Raw genomic sequence first — 22,378 nt, 5'->3', positions numbered from 1 at the left:
GTACATAAAAAAATAGTTCAAGAACCATAAGGTACAACACAATGATAGTCTGGGTACAAATAAGCAATCCAATCATAGTAGGAGCCAGTCAATATAAATTGTGAAGATACAAGCCACAGTTACAGTTATACAGTCAAAAGTGGGAGATGAGTGATGGAAACAATGAGATTAATAGTTTGACAGTTGAGGGAATTATTTGTTTAGCAGAGTGATGGCAGGAGGGGAAAAACTGTTCTTGTGTCTAGTTGGTTCTGGTGTGCAGAGCTTCAGCCCCTTGCAGTGACATGAAAGGCGCCCCCCCCCTTGCATCCCTGGGCAAATGTGATGTCACCCACTAATCATTTCATCCCAGAGGCTCTTAAAACAATTACGCCAAGATGGTTATCATTATCTCACTTGCATGTGCCATTGGCAACTTTAAAAAAAGTTTCAAGGAAGTTCAGACACAATGTTAGAATCCAGTTTATTTTATTGCAGTTACAAGATTATAGATATGGAGAGATGAGAGCTTAAGTTAGATATACCCTAAAATCATTTTTCCAGTCCTCTAAAATTCTGTCCTGAACAAGGTAGAATTTTAGCAGGGATAACATCAGGATTCTTATGCAAGAACCAAAATAAACTTTTAGATAGGATAGAGTGATTTCACCTACAATCTGATCCTACCTAACCCTAGCTCAAGAGGCTGAGATCCTCTCTCATCTGAAACCAGGACTTGCCACCCTCCTTGCCTTTCGTAAGCTCCTTAAAACCCACCTCTGTCGTCAGGCATGGGGGAATTGAGACTTTCTCTTCCCCCTAGGCTTATAAAATTTATGCATGGTATGTCAGTATGTATGATTGGTTTCTTAAATTGGGGTTTTTTAAATTAACTTAAATATTAGATTTGTTTACATTGTATTATTATTGCTGTTAGCTGCCTCGAGTCTGCGGAGAGGGGCGGCATACAAATCTGATTAATAAATAATAAATAAATAAGACTTGTAGAATTCTGCTGCCAACCTTAAATTTGCCAAGTTTGGAGACCCATCCTAAACCGTGATACAGCTTGCTTTTGGATTTTGCATGTCCCTGCTGTTAACTTTATTTTTAAAAAATGGGACTTAGGAAAACCACATTGCTTTTTATGTAGGTTCTCTCAAACAGCTAAACTTCTTAATGGCATATTCCAACCATTCAATGCTTTTAACATAGGGCGGTTCCTTCCAATGTTTACAGCAGTGGTTCTCGACCTTTCTAATGCCGCGACCCCTTAATACAGTTCCTCATGTTGTGGTGACTCCCAACCATAAGTTTAGCACCAATTTTCCCAACAGAGCTTTAAGCTGATTGGCAGGAATACCAGAGGGACACCCCCACTGTAAACACCTGATTGTTTGGATTGTAAAAATAAATTCCAAGGCACCAGCTTTAGTTCCTAACACCGTGGGGAATTTGTCTTTTCTCCTGGTCTTAGGTGACCCCTGTGAACTGGTTGCTCGACCCCAAAAGGGGTCCCGACCCCAAGATTGAGAAACACTAGTTTAGAGGTTACAAGCCAGTTAATCCAAAAGATTAATTCATTCATTCATTCAGGAGAAAACCTTGGTATGTATCTTCTTGTGAAGGACTCAAGATCAATACATTATTTATACTGCTGGGATCTGTTCTGGAGATCAATTGTGCTCATTACATATCTTCTTGTGAAGGACTCAAGATCAATACATTTTTTATACTGCTGGGATCTGTTCTGGAGATCAATTGTGCTCATTACGTAGAAGGTGTGCCTGGCAGTCAATGCTGTCCATCATGAGTATCACACTTTGAAATAAAGTACCTGAAAAAGGAAAAAGAAGTGAAACAGAAATTCCTAATTATGCCTTCTCTGTGGCGGCCCCGGCCCTCTGGAACCAACTCCCCCCAGATATCAGAGTTGCCCCACCCTCCTTGCCTTTCCTAAGCTCCTTAAAACCCACCTCTGTCTTCAGGCATGGGGAAATTGAGATATTCCCTTCCCCCTAGGCTTATAAAAATTTTATGCCTGGTATGTCTGTATGTATGATTGGTCTCTTAAATTGGGGTTTCTTTTTAAATTAATTAAAATATTAGATTTGTTGATATTGTTTTATTACTGTTGTTAGCTGCCCCAGTCTGCAAAGAGGGGCGGCATACAAATTTGATTAATAAATAAATAAAAAATGCATTTAGCAAGCCAGGTCTGAGATAATTTACTGCTCCCCAATCAATCAACATGTAACAAAATGTTTGTTCCAACTGGAAGCCTCAAAGGGGACGAAATAACCTCTGGATATCCAGTTCATCACATTTTCACTGTATCCTCAGGCAATGCCAAGGCACTCCATGGGTTGTGGAGCCTCTGGAGTAAGGCTGAGGAAAAGCAGGAGTTGCAATTTATAATATGATTATTACACCATTCATAAATCTCTCTCACTCAACAAATGTGCTCATGATGGAATTAAACTATCATTTATTAATTAATCCAATTTCACAACCTTGGATATCAAAATGAACAAAACCCAGAGACCTATGTTAAATCCATGCTGGAATTAAATTTTATTTGCTTATTAATTTATATTTATGTAACCGCGCCTCTCCTCCAGATGCTTGCTTGCAAGCAATTAAATCTACAGAAGCTAATCCAAAGGCCACAAAACTTTTGAAAAGTAAAAGTAAGAAACAAAAACAAGCATATTAAAAAAAGCCATCATAAAATACATAAAACTCACACCTTACAAACCCATTCACTATGCCCATTGCACTGGCTGAAAATCTAATTTATATATTTGCTTTTAAGTACTCACCAACCAAGAAAACACCCTTCCGTTACTTTAAAAAAATGCATTTAATCCTTTAAAAAAAAAATTCATCTCCCTACTAGTTCTATTTTTACTCCCCACGCAAACAGCACTTCTCCAAGTTTGCTCAAAAGCACGTTTACTGCATTCTGCAACCGACGGCAACACTTAAGAATTCTCCTGTACAGACTATACCATCGCGAGCTCCTCATGGGGGTGGGGGGATTCTATTGGCCGATTCCTATTTAGAGCTCTGGCAGCGCAGGCGCAGAAGGTGAGGGGATCTTCGTAAACGGAAGAGGAAAATTAGCAAGGCATGATTCCCGCTACGGAAGCCAGCAAGGGACTAAATGATTTGGAGAGTGGGAGAGCAAAGTATACACATTTACCTCTTCAGATTAAGAGATTGGAACAGACTTTGTAGGTCATCTAGTGGTCTACTCCAACCCCCCCCCTCGCCTAAACAGGAGACCCTACCTAAACCATATATTCATTATTGACTTATATTTAAAAATAAGAGCAGCAGGAGTGTGAAATTCTGATTTTTCAATCAGACACAAGGAGAATAACAATAAAGCTTGATATATATATATATATATATATATATATATATATATATATATATATATATATATATATATATATATATATATATATATATATATTTATTTATCTTAAAAAAAGATGGATTTTATCATAGAAATAGTAGGCTTTGTTCTGCATCTTATCCTCAAGAGATAAAAAGTATTTTTCTAAACAGGATTATTGTTATAAAAATTTTCCAGCAGTTTTCCAACTATCTGGCTCTCCCATATTTTGCTCATAAAAATATAGTCATATAACTGAATCCAATCTCCAATTCACAAATAAATGATAATAAATAGCCATTTATTTACAGCTAAGCTGTTCTTTTATTCTATTTATTTTTAAATTAGGGAATTCGTTGTCATCCATATACTCATCCTTGACTTGCAAATATTCAGTTAATTTTTTCAGTGTTGTTAACTTTGAAGGGTCACTAAATGAATGGTTAAGTCAACAACTACCTGTACTGATTAGTCACCTAGTAAGCGAAACAAATACATTCTGATTTCTTTTTCTTGATGGCTTCCAATGCCAAGAATATTCTCTGACCTTCCCCCAGATCAACCAAGTTATGGCAGCATTACATACAGCCTGGATAAAAAATCATTTTTAAAAAAATCTCTGTACCTTGTGTCATAAGCCTTTATTATTATTTTCAGAAGGAGCATTTACAAAAAAATACCCCACCCCTGAAATAGAGTTTTCTAAAAAATGGAGATGAAACTCAGTTGTTCCAACCCAGAGTTTGTTTCAACATTATTTGGTCTATGAGAAAGTTGAAATTAAAAATAAAATAAAAATATATTGTTTTTAGAAAAGGAAGAAAGGGTTTCCAAAATCCTTATTACATGACTGATAATCATAGAAAGCTTTCCAAAAGAACACTTAGCATTCTTAAGGGTTTGCATTTATCTGTAAGAGTCCGATAATTACTTTTCTCCAACACATTTTTAAAAAATCATTTTCTTTTATCCAGCATAATTGAAGCAGTATTTGTTATAGCTAACACGTCTTTCATTCCATTGCTGCAGAGAGGATGGCAAATCATTTCTGTCCTTCATCATCTCTGTTCAAGACTAAGGAATATAATTGAAAAAAAAGCTTGATTTTCAAAGGGACTTGAATCCAGGGTATCAAAGTGTGCCTGAAATCTTCAGTCAGAATTGTCTTCGCATCCATCGCTGCCTTCAGGATCAGACTGAAAGAAGCAAAATATTTTAATTCTTCAATAGATAAAACTCCAGAATGTTTCCTCTTGGGTATTACAAGACAAAATTTGAAAAAAAAAAATCAAATTTATCTAGTTATACATATTACTACAGCGGCCAGACTAGCATTCGCACAATGGTGGAAAAATGATGACATGCCACATGATGGACTAATATTAGAAAATGTTGGAAGCTGCGCAGAAATGACCAAACTAACTATGGAACTTAGAAATAACAAAGATTCTGTCTTTTATAACTGCTGGGACTCTTTCTATTGCTGGGTAGAAAAGGGGAAAAAGAGAAAAAATCTGATTGATTAACAATTGTAATTGTATGTGTACAAAAATAACAGTCTGGTGTTTTGTTTATTTTATTTTAGTAAAAGATTGAAATAAGATATATACGAAAACCAAACCTATATATTTATAATCTTTCTGCCATTTCATACTCAACTTTATCTCTTATTTATGTACAATGTAATTATTTAACTATACTATATCGGGATATTGAGAATACTCACAGCACAACTTCTTATCATATATCTGTCGTTCACCCGCCCAACCTTTTTAATGTATTTTCCGTTGTTATTGTATATTGTCTATTGATGTTTATATGTTGTTATGTCTTTTGTATATAGTCTTGTAAATAAAAAATATTAATAATAAAACAATTAAAATACTCCATGCCTAAATGTGGCAGTAAAATTTTTTGACAGCCCATCATTGAGGTCTCCCATCATGTTATCCTTACAATGATAAATCTGTGGGCTGAGAAAGAGCTCAAATCACCCCAGTAATTTAATTGAGAGGGGACCTCAATAGGAGCCTCACCACTTCTAATCCAGCCCTATCACCACCTAGTCCCCCTGGTTCTTGTGCTGAGAAACATAGAAACATAGAAGTCTGACGGCAGAAAAAGACCTCATTGTCCATCTAGTCTGCCCTTATACTATTTTCTGTATTTTATCTTAGGATGGATATATGTTTATCCCAGGCATGTTTAAATTCAGTTACTGTGGATTTATCTACCACGTCTGCCGGAAGTTTGTTCCAAGGATCTACTACTCTTTCAGTAAAATAATATTTTCTCATGTTGCTTTTGATCTTTCCCCCAACTAACTTCAGATTGTGTCCCCTTGTTCTTGTGTTCACTTTCCTATACAAGAAGGAGATGTTCAAGATCCTTCGCCCTTACCTTGGTATCTTTGGTGTCTTCCTGCAACCTTGAGATGGTGGAATCAAACTGATGGTTGAAGAGCGTCTCCAGCCAGGTCATCATGGACTTTTCCTCCTTCTCCGTATTGATAATGGTGGGATAGATGTGCTGCTCTTTGAAAGCAGCGATCTTCTCCTCTTCTTCCACCCATTCCAGGGCTTCATGGAGACCGTCGTCCCCAAACCGTTGGTTGTAGCTCTCAAAGTGAACCCGTTCCAAAATAAGACCCAGGCCGGGAGCTTTGGGAATGTCCACCTTCTCCTCTCCCCAGCTCTGTTCCATGATAGATTTGGCGGCGTGGCCCTTGATGATCGCGATGACCAAGCCGATCATTTTCCGGATCTGGTGCATCATAAAACTCTGTCCTTTCACCTTCACCACCGCAAATTCCAAGCCGTCCCTCACGAAGGGCTCTTCGCAAAACATCTCAATGATGTAACGTTTGGCGCTGGGATCTTTGGGGCCCTTCTGGGAGGTGAAGTTATGGAAGTTGTGGGTGCCTTTATAGCAAGCCAGAAGATCGTTGACGGCCACCAAAGTCTCGGCACTCAAGCGGTACTTTTCATCCTGAGATGTGTCATCCTTGTGAGCAAAGGCGAACGTTGGCAGAATGTATGAATAGGTCCGGGCATCACATCTGTTCTTGGAATTGAATTTCCCGGTCACTCTTTTCAGCCCTGTTTGTTTAAAAAAACCAGACAAAACTGTCCTATAGATTTGCGTCAATCTATAATTTCATTCACAGCTGGGCAGGATCCCAGAAACAAGAAAACCTCGAGGTTCGACTACTGCAACACTCTCTACATGGGGCTACCTTTGAAAAGTGTTCGGAAACTTCTGATCGTGCAGAATGCAGCCGCGAGAGCAATCATGGGCTTTCCCAGATATGTCCAGGTCTCTCCAACACTCCACGGCCTGCACTGGCTGCCGATCAGTTTCCGGTCTCAATTCAAAGTTATGACCCATAAAGCCCTACATGGCATCGTTCCAGAATACCTCCGGGACCGCCTTCTGCCACACGAATCCCAGCAACCGATTATATCCCACAGAGTTGGCTTTCTCCAGGTCCCATCGACTAAACAATGCCATCTGGCGGAACCCAGGGGAAGAGCCTTCTCTGTGGCGGCCCCGGCCCTCTGGAATCAACTCCCCCTGGAGATCAGGACTGCCCCCACCCTCCTCGCCTTTCACAAACATTTGAAAATCCACCTATGTCACCAGGCATGGGGAAATTAGCACACCCCTTAGCTATTGAGGTTTATGCATGGTTTGTTTGGTTTGTATGATTATTTTTTATAAGGGTTTTTAAACTGTTTTTAAATGTTGGATTTGTATTCATTGTATTGTTTTCCTTGTTGTGAGCCGCTCCGAGTCCTCGAGGAGGGGAGGCATATAAATCTAATTATTATATCATTCTAAAGCACTGTTGCCTTACCTAAAATTCTTATGTGAGAAGGAAGATGCTTGTTTATCTTCTGTAAAATATCTTCAATCATCCAGACCTTCAAGGAAACGATCTGTCCGGCCGCAGACACACCCTGAATTTTTTCCACAAAAGAAAAGGAAATAAAATAAAAGTCTCAACCTTTCTAATGCCATAACCTCATGTTGTGGTGACCCCCAACCATAAGTCTAGCACCAATTCTCCCAACAGAGCTTTAAGATGATTGGCAGGAAGGTCAGAGGGACACCCACACTGTAAAAATATGTTCCAGAATAGGAGCTTTAGTTCCTAACACCATGGGATATTTGTCTTTTCCCAGGGTCCTAGGCGACCCCTGCGAAATGGTCGTTCGACCCCCAAAGTAGTCACGACCCCCAGGCTGAGAACCACTGCTCTAAACAGAACTGGACAGAAACTGATTATGTTATAAAAATGCCACTGACTTTTTGATGTAACAAGATACAAAGGAAAAAGTAAGAATTTTTTTAAAAAAGGTTTTACATAGAACGAAGATTAGCCGCTGGTACTATATGCTGTAAAAATGCTATAATATAAGAAAGCTGTCGATTAAAACAGCTGGGGGTGGGGGTTGTATTTGTCATTTGTTGCATTTTGTTTTGCTTGTACTGTGATACCTCGTCTTACAAACCCCTCGTCATACAAACTTTTCGAGATATAAACCCGGGGTTTAAGATTTTTTTGCATCTTCTTCCAAACTATTTTCACCTTACAAACTCCAGCTGCCGCCACTGGGATGCCCCACCTCCGGACTTCTGTTGCCAATGAAGCCCATGTTTTTGCACTGCTGGGTTTCCCCTGAGGCTCCCCTCCATGGGAAACACCACCTCCGGACTTCCATCTTTTTGTGATGCTGCAGGGAAGTCCGGAGGTGGGGTTTTGAGGACTTCTGTGTTTTTGCGATGCTGCAATTTCTCTGAGGCTCCCCTCACTGGGAAACCCCACCTCTGCCAGCAAAGCACCTGTTTTTGCGCTGCTGGGATTCCCCTGCAGCATCACAAAAACACGGAAGTCCGGAGGTGGGGTTTTCCATGGACGGGAGCCTCAGGGGAATCCCAACAGTTCAAAAACGGGCGCTTCGGCTGGCAAAGGGGGTGAGTTTTGGGCTTGCATGCATTAATCGCTTTTCTATTGATTCCTATGGGAAACATTGTTTTGTCTTACAAACTTTTCACCTTACAAACCTCATCCCAGAACCAATTAAGTTCGTAAGATGAGGTATCACTGTATTTGTTGTTGTCTTTTTTCTTTCTGTATTTATATGTTTAACCCAAGACACTGTATTATATAGCACCAACATGAAAGATTACTTACTGTCTTGTTTTAATGTGTATATATTCAATAAACTTAAAAAAAATGTCAGAGTCACATTTCTAAAAACGTTTACCACTCAATTTACAATTCGCAGACTTGAAAAAATTCAATGTTATAATTAAGTCCTGGGGGGAAAGCAGTTCATTCAAAAACCACCTGTTAGCATCCCTGTATTGACACCACCTTGTATTACCTACTCAGCACAAACTTTAATTCCCCGTCATTAAACTAATGATCTGTTGCAGTATAGCATAAAAATGTTAGAATAGGATTATATCATATTACAGTGATCCCTCGATTATCGCGAGGGTTCCGTTCCAAGACCCCTTGCGATAATCGATTTTTCGCGATGTAGGGTTGCGGAAGTAAAAACACCATCTGCGCATGCGCGCCCTTTTTTTCATGGCCGCGCATGCGCAGATGGTGGAGTTTGCGTGGGCGGCGGGGAAGACCCAGGGAAGGTTCCTTCGGCCGCCCAGCAGCTGATCTGCTCGGCAGCGCAGCAGCAGCGAGCAGACGAAGATCGGGGTTTCCCCGCCGCCCACACAAAGGGGAAACCCCGATTCGGCTCCTCGCTGCTGCTGCGCTACCGAGCAGATCAGCTGCTGGGCGGCCGAAGGAACCTTCCCTGGGTCTTCCTCACTGATGCCCCCGCTTGCCCGCCCGCCCGCCCACCGCCCGCCAGCAAGAGGGGGAGAGATAGAGAAAGAGAGAGAAGGAAAGAAAGAGATGAGAGAGGGAGGAAGAGAGTGTGAGAGAGGAAGAAGCAAGATAGAGAAAGAGAGAGAGAAAGAAAGATGAGAAAGGAAGGAAGAGAGTGACGTCATCGGGTGGGAAAAATCGCGATATAGCGTTTCGCGAAGAACGAGATCGCGAAAATCGAGGGATCGCTGTATATATATCTGGACCTCTAGCATAAAAATGCTCTGCTTATCCTGATTCCATTATAAGCCAGGATAGGACGGTACTAACTTGCCTAGTTTGTATTTCTGGTGAACAAAAGAGCTCAATAAACATCTCACTGATAAACAAAGTTTACATCACTCCAGACAGGACGTTATACGATCAAAGGGGGAGATTTACATTGCCCGAAGCAAACACAGGACGAGAGGGTGATTAAGGAGATTGGTTGTGATAAGGCAGAAGGCTTCAAAGAAATTAGGTGTGAGAAACATTTGCTCACAGGAAAAGTTTCTAGGAAATTGGTTTGTGGGAAAGGAAGGACTCAAAAATATGTCATGTTTGAAGTTATGTTATTGGACGTTTGTGTATCACTTGACATGTACGTGTAATTATCCCCATTTCCTTATGCTCCCAAATAAAAAGAAGTACACAACTCTATACTGTGTCACTTCACCCAGAGAGAAAATGTGTCCAAGTCTTCTTTCTAGGATTCGCGTTCGCGAGTGACCCCACACGGCTGGGTTGCTCTTAGCCCCTTTGAAGACATCGTCTTCATCAGGGACTCTGAGAGCATCCACAATGATCATTAAGTCAAGAACTATCACTATTACCTTATCGGTCCTAGCACATCTCTGGAATGACATTTTCTTCATGTCTTCTCCGTGGTTTTCTGGAATACATCCGGATTTTATAAGGGCTGCTACTAAGTCATCTTCAATTGTCCTGTACTGGGAATTTGTCACGTTGCGCTGAAAGGGGAAAAACAGACAGAGAGAGAGAATTGAATGTATTCTAGCACTTCTGAGACCGCGAAATAAAATTCTCTGCTGCTTTTAAAAGCTGAAGATTTAATTATATCACTTACTTAAATAAATTTCAAATCTTTCTAACTCCTTGGCTTTTACTTTCCCCTTTCACAAATCATCTTTATTTATCTTTCAGAAAATTTTTGCTCTTCTTACGAACTTTTTTCGTCTTACGAACGCCAAACCCGAACTTCCAGGTTCGGCGTTCAGGAGGCTGCTGGGAAGCCCCCCGGCTGTTTTAAAAGGTGACAGCCGGGCTGCGGGGCTTCCCAGTGGCCTCCCGAATGCCAAACCCGGAAGTTCGGCAAAAGTTCGGGTTCGGGAGGCCACTGGGAAGCCGCGTCGCCCGGCTGTCACCTTTTAAAACAGCCGGGGGGCTTCCCAGCAGCCTTCCGAAGCCAAACGCCAAACCCAAACTTCCGGGTTCGGCGTTCGAGAGGCCTCCGAGAAGCCCCCCAGCTGTTTTAAAAGGTGACAGCCGGGCGGCGCGACTTCCCAGCGGCCTCCCGAACTTTTGCTGAACTTCCGGGTTCGGCATTCGGGAGGCCACTGGGAAACCCCGCAGCTAGGCTGTCACCTTTTAAAACAGCCGGGGGGCTTCCCAGCTGCCTCCCGAACGCCGAACCCGGAAGTTCGGGTTTGGCGTTCGGCTTCGGGAGGCTGCTGGGAAGCCCCCCGGCTGTTTTAAAAGGTGACAGCCGGGCGGCGGCATTTTTTTGCGGGTTTTCCCCCCCCCCTGCACGGATTAATGGATTTTACATTGTTTCCTATGGGAAACAATGTTTCGTCTTACGAACTTTTCGTCTTACGAACCTCCCCCTGGAACCAATTAGGTTCGTAAGACGAGGTATTACTGTATATATATATACATATTAGAAATTGGAATTTAATTGGAAATTAAATGTAAGATTTACAAATATAATATATGATATAAATGGTAATAATAAGGATACATTTTATTTACATAGTTTGAGAAATATAATATTGATACAAAGAATTTTATGTATTACTATGTATAATACTACCATTTCCCCAAACTCCTTGATTTTGTATCCTCTCCCCTTACCCTTTTTCTCTCTGTTTATACTTCCCTTCCCCCCCTTTTGTATTAATAAATAAACTATATTAAAAAAAAAAGCTGAAGACCATCCAAGAGAGTCTAACACCAGCTGAACCAGCTTACCTTTATCCAAACAAGATAATAATTATTATTATTTATTAGACTTGTATTCCGTCCCTCTCCGAGGACCCGGAGCGGCTCACAACGTGCAATACAAACAATATGTATACAAATCTAATAGTTAAAAACAGTAAATTAAAATCCCGTTATATACAAAACAGTCAGTCTACTCAATCACCTCCACACATAACATTTAACGGTCAGAGAAGTAGGGGGCATGATCTAGCTGCCCCAAGCCTGGAAACATAGATGGGTCTTAAGTGTCTTGCAGAAGGCGAAGAGGGTGGGGGCCGTACAAATTTCCGGAGGGAGATGATTCCAGAGGGCTGGAGCCACCACAGAGAAGGCTCTTCCCCTAGGCCCTGCCAGACGACATTGTCTAGTCGACAGGACCTGGAAAAGGCCAACTCTGGGACCTTATGGGCCACTGGGATTTATGCAGCAAAAGGCAGTCCCGTAAGTAATCTGGTTCGATGCCATGTAGGGCTTTATAGGTCATCACCAACACTTTGAATTGTGTCCGGATGCCAATCGACAGCCAATGTAGGCCACTGAGTGTCGACGAAACATGGGCATATCTGGGAAGACCCATGACGGCCCGCACGGCCATCCAGACCAACTGATCCGGAGCTCTGTTATTATTATAATTATTATTAATAATAATAATAATAATAATAATAATAATAATTTATTAGATTTTGTTTGTTATTATTGTCTCTCTCTATGTTTAACCCAAGACACTGTACAATATAGCACTAACATGTAATAGAAGCGAAATGATTATGTCTTTTTTTAATGTTTATATATTTAATAAACTTCCCCCCCCCCTCCAAAAAAGAGAAGCAAAATCTCATGGAGTCACGCGCATGTGTGAGATTCCAGCAATTTTTTTTTGCTCCCACGCACGCGCAGAAACAAACAAATCACTGAATCTCAGGTGCATTCCCTCACAAGATTTTTCTTCCTGCTCATGTGCAGAAGTCTGTTGTGGTTGGCTCTGGCCCAGCTCCTGCCCCAGGGAATGGGGAGGTGGATGCAGGGGAAACTTCAACATGTCACAGGCCTGTGTTATTGCCGACAGAGTCAGTTCAGAGTTTAGTTTCCTCGGACGAAGAAGGTGGGAGTGACTCGGCAGAGGAGGGCTTGGCACACAGCCCAGGCAGTCAATCTCCATTATCTTCCATTGATTCGGATGAAGACTTCTTGGACCCACGCAAGCGCAGAATTATGCGTAGAAGAGACCAAGTAAGGACATATTACAGGAGATAAGAGAGGCCACCTGTGTTTGGGTGGGGCTCCAGTAATTAGGGCTGTTGCTATAAATAGCAGCGTGTGGGTTTGGCCGTTGTGGAAGAGTATCTGATCGCAGTTCGTCGGGAATCCTGTGTTGCTGGTTTTTGGACTTTGTTGATTTTTCACGCCTTTGAAAACAAAGCAGAGCAACGTGTGTGTGTGTGTGTGTGTCTCACTTTGTTGGAAGAAGAAAGGGTGTGAAGTTTCTTCACAGCTGCTACCTAAGTACTTAATGACTGCTTAAGGGAAATTGTACAGACTACCCGGTTGTTTTGCTCTTTGCAATACAAAAAGATTGCTTAGTTTATTTTGAATTTTGGGATAAAGAACATTGTTTTGAATTTTCAAACGTGTGTGTCTGAAATTTGTACCCTTGAATTTTCAGGAGGCTCCTACCAGAGAGCCCGGCAGAACGAAGTCAAAACACACTGGGATGCCGTTTTGTGTGTATAAGATAACTGAAGCTGCACACGCAACAAAGCAGCATCCTTTACCTTCCTGGTAGCAACTCACTACTGCCTCAGATATGTCTGCGCATGCCACCTGTGGCAGGCATGCCATAGGTTCACCATCACTGTTCTAAGTCATTCCCACCTGCCCTCATGACCAGGGACTCACCTGCATTCCATGGTAGCCTTTCCCACAATATACCAGCAACAGCACCACTTTCTTCTTCGGGAACTTCTTCGCCTCGTCCTTGACCTCTTCCTCGTGGTCCTTAAGCCTTTTGGCATCATGTCCGTTCTCTTCCTGCTTCCCGGGCTCCCTGCCATCCCCCTCCCTCGGCCTCTTAGCCGGGCTGTTTTCCAGACTCCCCAATTGCTCAGCCATTGCAAGACCCTGGAATAGAATAGAATAGAATAGAATAGAATTTTTATTGGCCAAGTGTGATTGGACACACAAGGAATTTGTCTTGGTGCAGATGCTCTCAGCGTACATAAAATAAAATATACATTTGTCAAGAATCATGTGGTACAACACTTAATGATTGTCATAGGGATCAAATAAGCAATGAAGAAGCAATATTAATAAAAATCTTAGGATATAAGCAACAAGTTACAGTCATACAGTCAACATGGGAGGAAATGGGTGAAAGGAATGATGAGAAAAACTAGTAGAATAGAAGTGCAGATTTAGTAGAAAGTTTGACAGTGTTGAGGGAATTATTTGTTTAGTAGAGTGATGGTGTTCGGGAAAAAACTGTTCTTGTGTCTAGTTGTCTTAACAAACACTTAACAAACACTGCCAAGAATCAGCTATACACACAACATTGGAAAACAGATTTAATTCCTTCAAATATAATGATAATAACTATTAATATATAATATTATATATATAATAAGGGCGCTTTACTGGGATCGGCAAACATAATTCGCCGCTACATCACGCAGTCCTAGGTGCTTGGGAAGCGCCCGACTGGTGATGAACTATGAAATCCAGCATAGTGATCTCGTTTGCTGTGTTGTATTGACATAAATATTAATATTAATATTAATATAATATTGATAATAATAATAATAATAATAATAATAATAATAATAATAATAATAATAATAATAAATTTGTATGCCGTCCCTCTCCGTGGACTCAGAGTGACTCACAAACAGGTAAATAAGAGACAGGGAGGGTAAGAAGGTAGGTAGAGGAAGGAAGGAGAGAGCAGAGGTGGGAGAAAGTAAGGGAGAAGGAAAGGAATAGAATAGAATAGAATAGAATTCTTTATTGGCCAAGTGTGATTGGACACACAAAGAATTTGTCTTGGTGCTTATGTTCTCAGCATACATAAAAGAAAGAGACATTTGTCAAGAATCATGTGGCATAACACTTAATGATTGTCATAGGGGTTAAATAAGCAATGAAGAAACAATCGATATTAATAAAAAATCTTAGGATACAAGCAAAAGTCATACAGTCCTAAGAGGGAGGAAAAGGATGATAGGAATGGTGAGAACAAACTAGTAGAAATGGAAGTGCAGATTTAGTAAAAAGGAGGAAGGAAATAAAATGCGGAGCTCAAAGCAGGCAGGACCTTTGCAACGACCGGTCACAAGGGCTTGCAGGCTTCTGATCGTCGTGAGAACGACCCTCTCCGCCTTCCTTGCCTACCCACCTCCAGACCGGCGCTGCAGCTCCAATGCCCGGTGTTCCTCCTCCAGGCTCCGTCCACCACCGGGCTAGACCTCCAGCCCCCTAGCAAAAGCCCCGCGCTCTGCCCGAGAAACCCAGCATGTGGGCGCCCGCTCCGCCGCCCCCCGGGACCGCTTCTCCATGCCCCAAGGGGGACCCCCAAAGAAGCGAAAAAACCTCTTTTGCCCCCAAGCAGCCACCTCATTCCAGCCAGAGCCGGAGAGGAGCGAACCCAGGAAGCATTTTATTTTTTGCTAGCGTTCCGACGTGCAATCCAATCCCGGCTTCCCAACCTGGGACCACATGGGAGCCGGAGCAAAAAGCGGAGGGGGGGAGGAGAAAGAAGAGGAGGAATTATGGGATGGCGTACGGCAAGCGAAGAGGGACCGGGTGGAACGGACGAGGCGTTGCGCGTTTTTTATTTATTAGCCGTAAAATTTAAATTTTAAGCGCGTATTTTATTTATGTATTAATATTTATTTTATTTTATTTTTTTTATTTATTTATTAAAATTATTTATTAGCCCACCAGGCTGGCTTCAAGGAGTGGGTGGCCGGGTTGCAGTGTCAACCTGGAGATTCAAAACCTAGAAATAAGGAGAAATGTTCTGAGAGCAAGATTGCCACCTATCAGAAATGATGTAGTAGGGTCTCCTGCTTGGGACAAGGGTAGCGAGGGGGGGGGGAATGGACTAGGTCAGGGGTAGGCAAACTTGGTTCTTATATAAGACATGTGGACTTCAACTCCCAGAATTCCTGAGCTAGTATGATTGGCTTAGGAATTCTGGGAGTTGAAGTCCATAAGTCCTAGAAGAGCCAGGTTTGCCTACCCCTGGACTAGATGATCTTACAAGGCTCCTTCCAACTGATCCTGAATTGTTCTTCCGAGTTGGAAGCGAGCTCGGTTTATTTTGTATTCAATTGATTGGATAGGTATGTGTGGTAGGTTGATTGGATTGAATTTAAGTTTGTATTATATGAGTTTTTTTGTTTTATAATTTTTGTGTGTTTAATTTTAATATTGACTCCTTCCTACTATATTGTATTGTGTTATATTGTTGTAAGCCACCCTGAGTCCTATGGCATAGAAGTCAAACAAATATTTTTTCTGGGGTTTGACTATGTTGGGAGAAAACCAGGTCTTTTTATGGTTAAGGGTTCAGAGCTTGGGGGAAACTAAAACATTGAGAATTGGTGTCCCGTGTAGATACGTACTACATTCAGGCTGTGTCTAGGGACTTTTGCACAGGTTCGCCTAGTGCAGTGTTTCCCAACCTTGGCAACTTGAAGATATTTGGACTTCAACTCCCAGAATTCCCCAGCCAGTGAATGCTGGCTGGGGAATTCTGGGAGTTGGAGTCCAAATATCTTCAAGTTGCCAAGGTTGGGAAACATTGCACTAGTGCACCAGTTGCAGCCCTATTTGAACCAGGAGTCCCTTCTCAGTCACATTACCTTGCAGACCGACTACTGCAACACACTCTACATGGGGCTACCCTTCAAAAACGTTTGGAGACTACAATTAGTCCAGAATGAAGCTGCACAAGCTGTTGTGGGTGTGTCTGGGTACACCCACATCACACTAACACTCTGGCTACCTATCAGTCTCCGACGCAATTCAAAATGCTGGTTATCACCTATAAAGCCCTACATGGCTTAGGGCCAAGCTACTTATGGGGCCGTCTTCTGCCTTATATTTCCCAGTGACTGATTAGGGCCGATAGGGTTGGCCTTCTCCAGGGCCCATGGGCCAAACAATATCGCCTGTGGGGCCGCATGGGAGGGCCCTCTCTGTGGTGGCTCCGGCTCTCTGCAACTGGCTACCTCTGGAGATTCGCACTGCTCCCACCCTTCTGACCTTCCGCAAAGCCATGAAAACCTGGCTCTGCTGGTTGGCCTGGGGCTGTTGAGTTACATCATCTAATTCCAGCCCGGAACTAACAAATGTTTTAATCTTAGGGGCTTTAAATTATTTTTATATTGTTTTTATTTGTTCTACGCCGCCCAGAGTCCACAAGAAGTTGGACAGCTTATCAATTTAATAAATTAAATTACATTAAATTCCTGTGTCCTTTGCTCCTTTTAGAGTACTGGAAGTAGACCTCAACTTAACAACCCCCTTTTTTAGTGACTGAAATAACAGCAACTCTAAAAAAAGTAACTTAAACTTTCAGACTTACAGGGTGCATTCCAAAAGTAATGCAATTTTTTTTTTAAAGTAATTTATTGAACAGTTTTGCACAAACACTTGAAATTCTTCAAAGTACTGTCCTTGGGCCTCTACACATTTTTTCCAGCGACTCTGCCATGACCGGTACGTGCTCTGGAAGGTGTCTTCGGGGACCTCTTGCAAGGTTTTTGTCACGGCTGATTGGATCTCTTCTATGGACGAAAAACGGGTTCCTTTCAGGACTGGGAACAAAAAGAAGTCTGCTGGCGTGATGTCAGGACTATTGGGGGAGGGGGCAGCGCTGGCACCTGGTGTTTGGCAAGGAACTCTCGGACTCGTAGCGTGTTGTGGCCAGATGCGTTTTTCGTCCATAGAAGAGATCCACTCAGCCGGGACGAAGACCTTGTGAGAGGTCCCCGAAGACGCCTTCCAGGGCACGTACCGGTCATGGCAGAATCTCTGGGAAAAATGTGTAGAGGCCCAAGGACAGTACTTTGAAGAATTTTAAGTGTTTGTGCAAATCTGTTCAATAAATTACTTTTTAAAAAAAATAATTGCATTACTTTTGGAACACAAGCTTTATGACCAGCGGTGAAATCTACTTCCCTACCAGTTCAGAAGTGTACACCACCCTCGGACTCACTTTTTCACCCTCCGCGCAGAGGAAGAAAATGGCGACATCTGGGCGATGGAAGGAGCCTCACGCTGCCACCACTACCTGTCAGGTCTGCTTCGCTCAGAATTTAGGAAAGTAAAAAACTCAGGGTCCATTTTGAACTTCACTTTTTACTAAATCAGAGGTGAATGCAAGAAAAGAAAAGCATAAGTCTGAAGAAAAAGGCGCGAGAGCTGCCCATTACAAAGTAACCCCAACACCCCCCTTGGCAGTTCATCCAATCCCCAATGTCCATAAATGTCAGGTGGGTGCATTTTTGCTGGCGTGTCATTCTTTTAGAATGTACCCCACCACCACCACCACCACCCCGGTTGTTATATGGATATACATATTTGTATATCCATATAACAATGGCAGCTAAGTTGATATATGCTCAGCACTGGAAAAATGAAAGGGTAACCATTTGTCCGAAACAGTGTACGGTTTCCTGCCTAAGTAGGGGGTTGGACTCTGTTCTGTTGGGCTCTCTGGTAGAATCCTCCCAAAAATTCACAGGTACAAATTTCAGACACACACACGTTTGAAAATTCAAAACAATGTTCTTTATAATGAAAATTCACTTAAACTAAGCCCTCTTTTTGTATAGCAAAGAGCACTGGTCTCCAAACAAACTGGTAATTTGTACAAGTCCCTTATCAGTTCTGTGATACTTATCTTGCAGCTGTGAGGCAATTCACAGTCCTTCTTCTTTCACAAAGTGAAACACACTTTGCTCTGGTTTAGTTTCAAAGCGGGGAAAAATCAGCACACAAAAGGTCAAAGTCAGTAAAGCAGGCACTAAACACAACTATCAAATAATCCTCCACAATGGCCAAACCCTATAAATAGCAGCCTCACTAATTACCACAGCCCCACCCAACCACAGGTGGCCTCATTTTCTTTGATAATAATCTCTCAGTTGTTGTTGCCTATGCATCGCTCTCCGCATGCGTGGCTGTATCATTAACTCTTGTTCTGAATCCAAGGAGGAGCTAGATAATTGATCTCCTTCTGAGCTGTCTGCCACACTCTCCTCCTCCCTGTCACTCATGTCTTCTTGGTCAGAGGAGCCTTCATCAGCAGATTCCATTGGGGCAAAACAGGCCTGCAGCATGTGGATGTCTCCCCCACATCCACAGTCCTTGGGGCAGGAGCTGGGCCAGAGCTAACCACAACAGACTCCAAGACCTCCAAGATCCCTTCCAGCTCTTGCTATTCCTATTCCATTCCATTTTATTCTTCTATTCGTTGAGGGTTTCTCTTTTTTTAAAATTAAAATAAATTTTATTTAAATACCTATACACACAAAAACAAAACAAAAACGTTTAAAAAGAAAATTGGACGAATGTGTAGCAAATCTATATAACGGTTCTAACTATATACATATTCTATTACATATCCCTTTTTAAAGTATTTGTTCCATACATTTGAAAAGGAAACAAAAATCATAATTTACGGTATATAAGCAATCTTAAATCTCTATTTTTCCATTTTACAATTTGTCACCGGGAAATAGCTCTTTGTAGTTGTTAATTGCATGTACATTAATCACTTTAACCTTTTTTCTAGCCAACAATAAAACATATCCCAATGTTTATAAAATTCGGACTCTTTGTTATTTTTTATTTCTAGCGTTAATTTATCCATCTCTGCACATGTTGTTTCTCCATGGCAGGGATCCCCAAACTTTTTACACAGGGGGCCAGTTCACTGTCCCTCAGACTGTTGAATGGTCGGACTATAAATAAACCTATGAACAAATCCCTATGCACACTGCACATACCTTATTTTAAAGTAAAAAACAAAATGGGAATGTACTATTTAGAAAGGGGGAAGAAGTCGGAAATTCATATATGTTTATGTTTTGTTTTTAATTTTCTTTTGTTAACATCTGATTGTAGGTTTTCTTGGCTTGTAGAAAAATGTATAAAGAAAGAAGGAAGCACTTTGGCATAATGGTTAATAAGTTAGAAATATAATTGAAGGAACATTAAGGAGGGAATTTAATTAAAAGAAAATGAATGTAACTGGATGACAAAATTAGAAAAAAAAACTTTTGCAACTTTTTTTATGATTGATATTAGTTACTAACAAAATACCGCATTTTATTCATAGAAAATTAGATGGAACACTGTGTTGTGTCACTCACCCGCGTGCCGGATAAATGGCCTCAGAGGGCCGCATGCGGCCCACGGGCCGTAGTTTGGGGACCGCTGCTGCATGGCGTCAGCAAGAATCAAACTCACCTTCCATGGAGTCTTCAGCCTGGCGGGCCACCCTTAGCAGAATGTCTCATAGGTGCTTTTCCAAAAGGCAACGGGACTTTGTTTTTCCTGGAAGACATTTCACTTTTCATCCAAGCAGCTTCTTCTGTTCTGACTGAAGTTGGAACTGAAGAAGCCTCTTGGATAATGAGTGAAACATCTTCCAGGGAAAAAAAAGTCCAGTTACCTTTTGCAAAAAAAGGCACCTTTGGGATAACCGTTTTTATTTATTTATTTATTTATTTATTTATTCATTCATTCATTCATCCAATACACAAATTCATAGGAAGAAAAATAGACATGTAGTAATATATATAAGGGTAAAGTGAACTTAGAGGAGAGCATATATGAAAGAAACAAAAATATATATGATAAGTGAGAGAAAGGAAAGACAATTGGATGGGACGAAAGGCACACCAGTGCACTTATGCACGCCCCTTACTGGCCTCTTAGGAACCTGGAGAGGTCAATCGTGGACAGTCTAAGGGAGAAATGTTGGGGGTTAGGGGTTGACACTATTGAGTCCGGTAATGAGTTCCACGCTTCGATAACTCGATTGTTGAAATCATATTTTTTACAGTCAAGTTTGGAGTGGTTCGTATTAAGTTTGTATCTGTTGCGTGCTCTTGTGTTGTTGCGGTTGAAGCTGAAGTAGTCATTGACCGGTAGGACGTTGCAGCATATGATCTTGTGGGCTATACTCAAATCGTGTTTTAGGCGCCGTAGTTCTAGGTTTTCTAGGCCCAGGATTGACAAGAATCTCCATAGATAATCAGCAGAATCTGGTTAGTCCATCAGAGGTCCATCCTGGAGAGTGAGCGTGGGGGAGAGAAAGAAAGAACACAACACCCCAAGAATGAAAAATCAATTTTTTTATTTTCCTGAAGTCGGCATCATACAACGGAAAGCAAGAATGCACCCACGCGCAAAGTCACGTAACACTTTTTTCCAACACAAAGTAATAAAATAAAATGAAAGGCCAAGTGTCAATCAAACGTACTTTCTCACGAACATGAACGGAGTGATCGGCGATCAAACTGAAGGTCGGTCGGGACCTAAATACAGACGCTACGTACAAAATGCTGAAAAATGGTAACAAACCCCTAGAGGGAAAGGAAGCAAAATGAAAGATCCATCCTAATTTTTCCCAACCTTTTCGACTTTCCCCAATTCCTGATGCGTACAAATCAATAAATAACTACTTTTCTCACCAAACAAAACGAACCCCCCCCCAAAAAAAAAATCAACAATGTCTCATGCTACATGCAGTTAGTTTGAAAACCTAGAAGGACAAAATAACAACAAAGTCACCAATATGGCGTTTTTTAAAAATGCCTCGTTTCTCTACTTGTGTTCTTTCATTCAAGCACAGTGGTTAAATTTCAAGTATTGAGAAAATACCGTGTGTATATTGAGAGACAAAGCTCAGTGATTCTTTCTTTCTTTCTTTCTTTCTTTCCTTCTTTCTTTCTCTCTCTTTTCTCTCCTGAATGATGTAGACAGCTAAATGCATTCAAGTCACTAAGGATAGCAGAAAAATTAGCATTGAATAGACCAAGTGGTTTAGCAAAGTGGGGAGAGAAATAGGAAGTTTACCACCTCCAGAGCAAAAACAGGCAACTTGACAGTTGGAAACACAATTTCAAACGTTTCTCGTGCATGGTGTCTCCAAAGTCGAGATCAGTGATGGCGAACCTATGGCATAGGTAGAGCCATATCTGCTGGCACGCGAGCCATTTTCCTAGCTCAGCTCCAACATGCATTTGAGTGCCGGATAGCTGATTTTTGGCTCACACAAAGGCTCTGGGAGGGCAATTTTTGGCTTCCAGAGAGCCTCCAGGAGGATAGGGGAGGACATTTTTACCTTCCCCCAGCTCCAGGGGAGCCTTTGAAACCTGGGGAGGGCAAAACACGAGCCTACTGGACTCACCAGAAGTTGGGAAACAGGCCGTTTTCAGCGTCCAGAGGGCCTCCGGGCGGTGAGGGAAGCTGTTTTCATCCTCCCCAGGCATTGAATTGTGGGTTTGGGCACTCATTAATGCACGATAGCATATAGCTGAAGAAAATAGCTGAAGTATCGCAAAAACATGACTCAATTTGATCAAGGGAAAAAACGTTGACCTGTGTTTTTTAAGACACCTTGACTGGACTTTTGCTAAAGGAAGAAAAAAGCGATTTATGGATTTGATGATTGGGGCAGGGGGGAAAAACAATCCCATATTCAATGAAGTAGAGATGGAAGAGACGGGAAAATATACCCTCAAACAGAAGGAATCGACAATGCTGGTCACACAAACACACACACCTAACAACATACACAGCCCAATGGAGCAATGCATCTTGAAAGACCTGAAAAAAGATCGGGACATTATTATTATTTTACCGGGAGATAAAACGCCGCT

The 22,378-nt window shown here is 41.7% G+C and overlaps 1 protein-coding gene, 1 long non-coding RNA gene and 1 other non-coding gene across 4 annotated transcripts; all 3 read right to left on the bottom strand.

Moving 5' to 3' along the window:
- Nucleotides 1-454: 454 nt before the first annotated feature.
- Nucleotides 455-2,977, bottom strand: LOC139172818 (uncharacterized). Its single transcript, XR_011559939.1, has 2 exons — nt 2,802-2,977; nt 455-1,816 (listed from the first exon to the last, which is right to left on the bottom strand). It is a non-coding gene; the product is annotated as an uncharacterized lncRNA (long non-coding RNA).
- LOC139173647 (small nucleolar RNA SNORA49) lies at nt 2,240-2,376 on the bottom strand. The gene has a single exon (XR_011560079.1). It is a non-coding gene; the product is annotated as a small nucleolar RNA SNORA49 (small nucleolar RNA).
- A 1,027-nt stretch (nt 2,978-4,004) lies between the features above and the next one.
- On the bottom strand, nt 4,005-15,261 carry PUS1 (pseudouridine synthase 1). Of its 2 annotated transcripts, none has more exons than XM_070762575.1 (6): nt 14,872-15,261; nt 13,380-13,601; nt 10,094-10,231; nt 7,239-7,341; nt 5,783-6,480; nt 4,005-4,578 (listed from the first exon to the last, which is right to left on the bottom strand). In XM_070762575.1, the coding sequence occupies exons 1-6, from the start codon at nt 15,091-15,093 to the stop codon at nt 4,534-4,536; spliced, it is 1,428 nt and encodes a 475-aa protein (XP_070618676.1). In that variant the 5' UTR covers nt 15,094-15,261; the 3' UTR covers nt 4,005-4,533. The 2 variants fall into 2 exon arrangements, with proteins under 2 accessions (XP_070618676.1, XP_070618677.1); XM_070762576.1 differs by having other exon boundaries at nt 14,791-15,214.
- Between the last annotated feature and the right edge of the window lie 7,117 nt (nt 15,262-22,378).

Source organism: Erythrolamprus reginae, chromosome 10, assembly GCF_031021105.1.
Source record: "Erythrolamprus reginae isolate rEryReg1 chromosome 10, rEryReg1.hap1, whole genome shotgun sequence".
NCBI classification, from domain to species: domain Eukaryota; kingdom Metazoa; phylum Chordata; class Lepidosauria; order Squamata; family Dipsadidae; genus Erythrolamprus; species Erythrolamprus reginae.
Note: the sequence above shows the minus strand (reverse complement) of the source record. Positions and strands in the feature narration are given on the sequence as shown.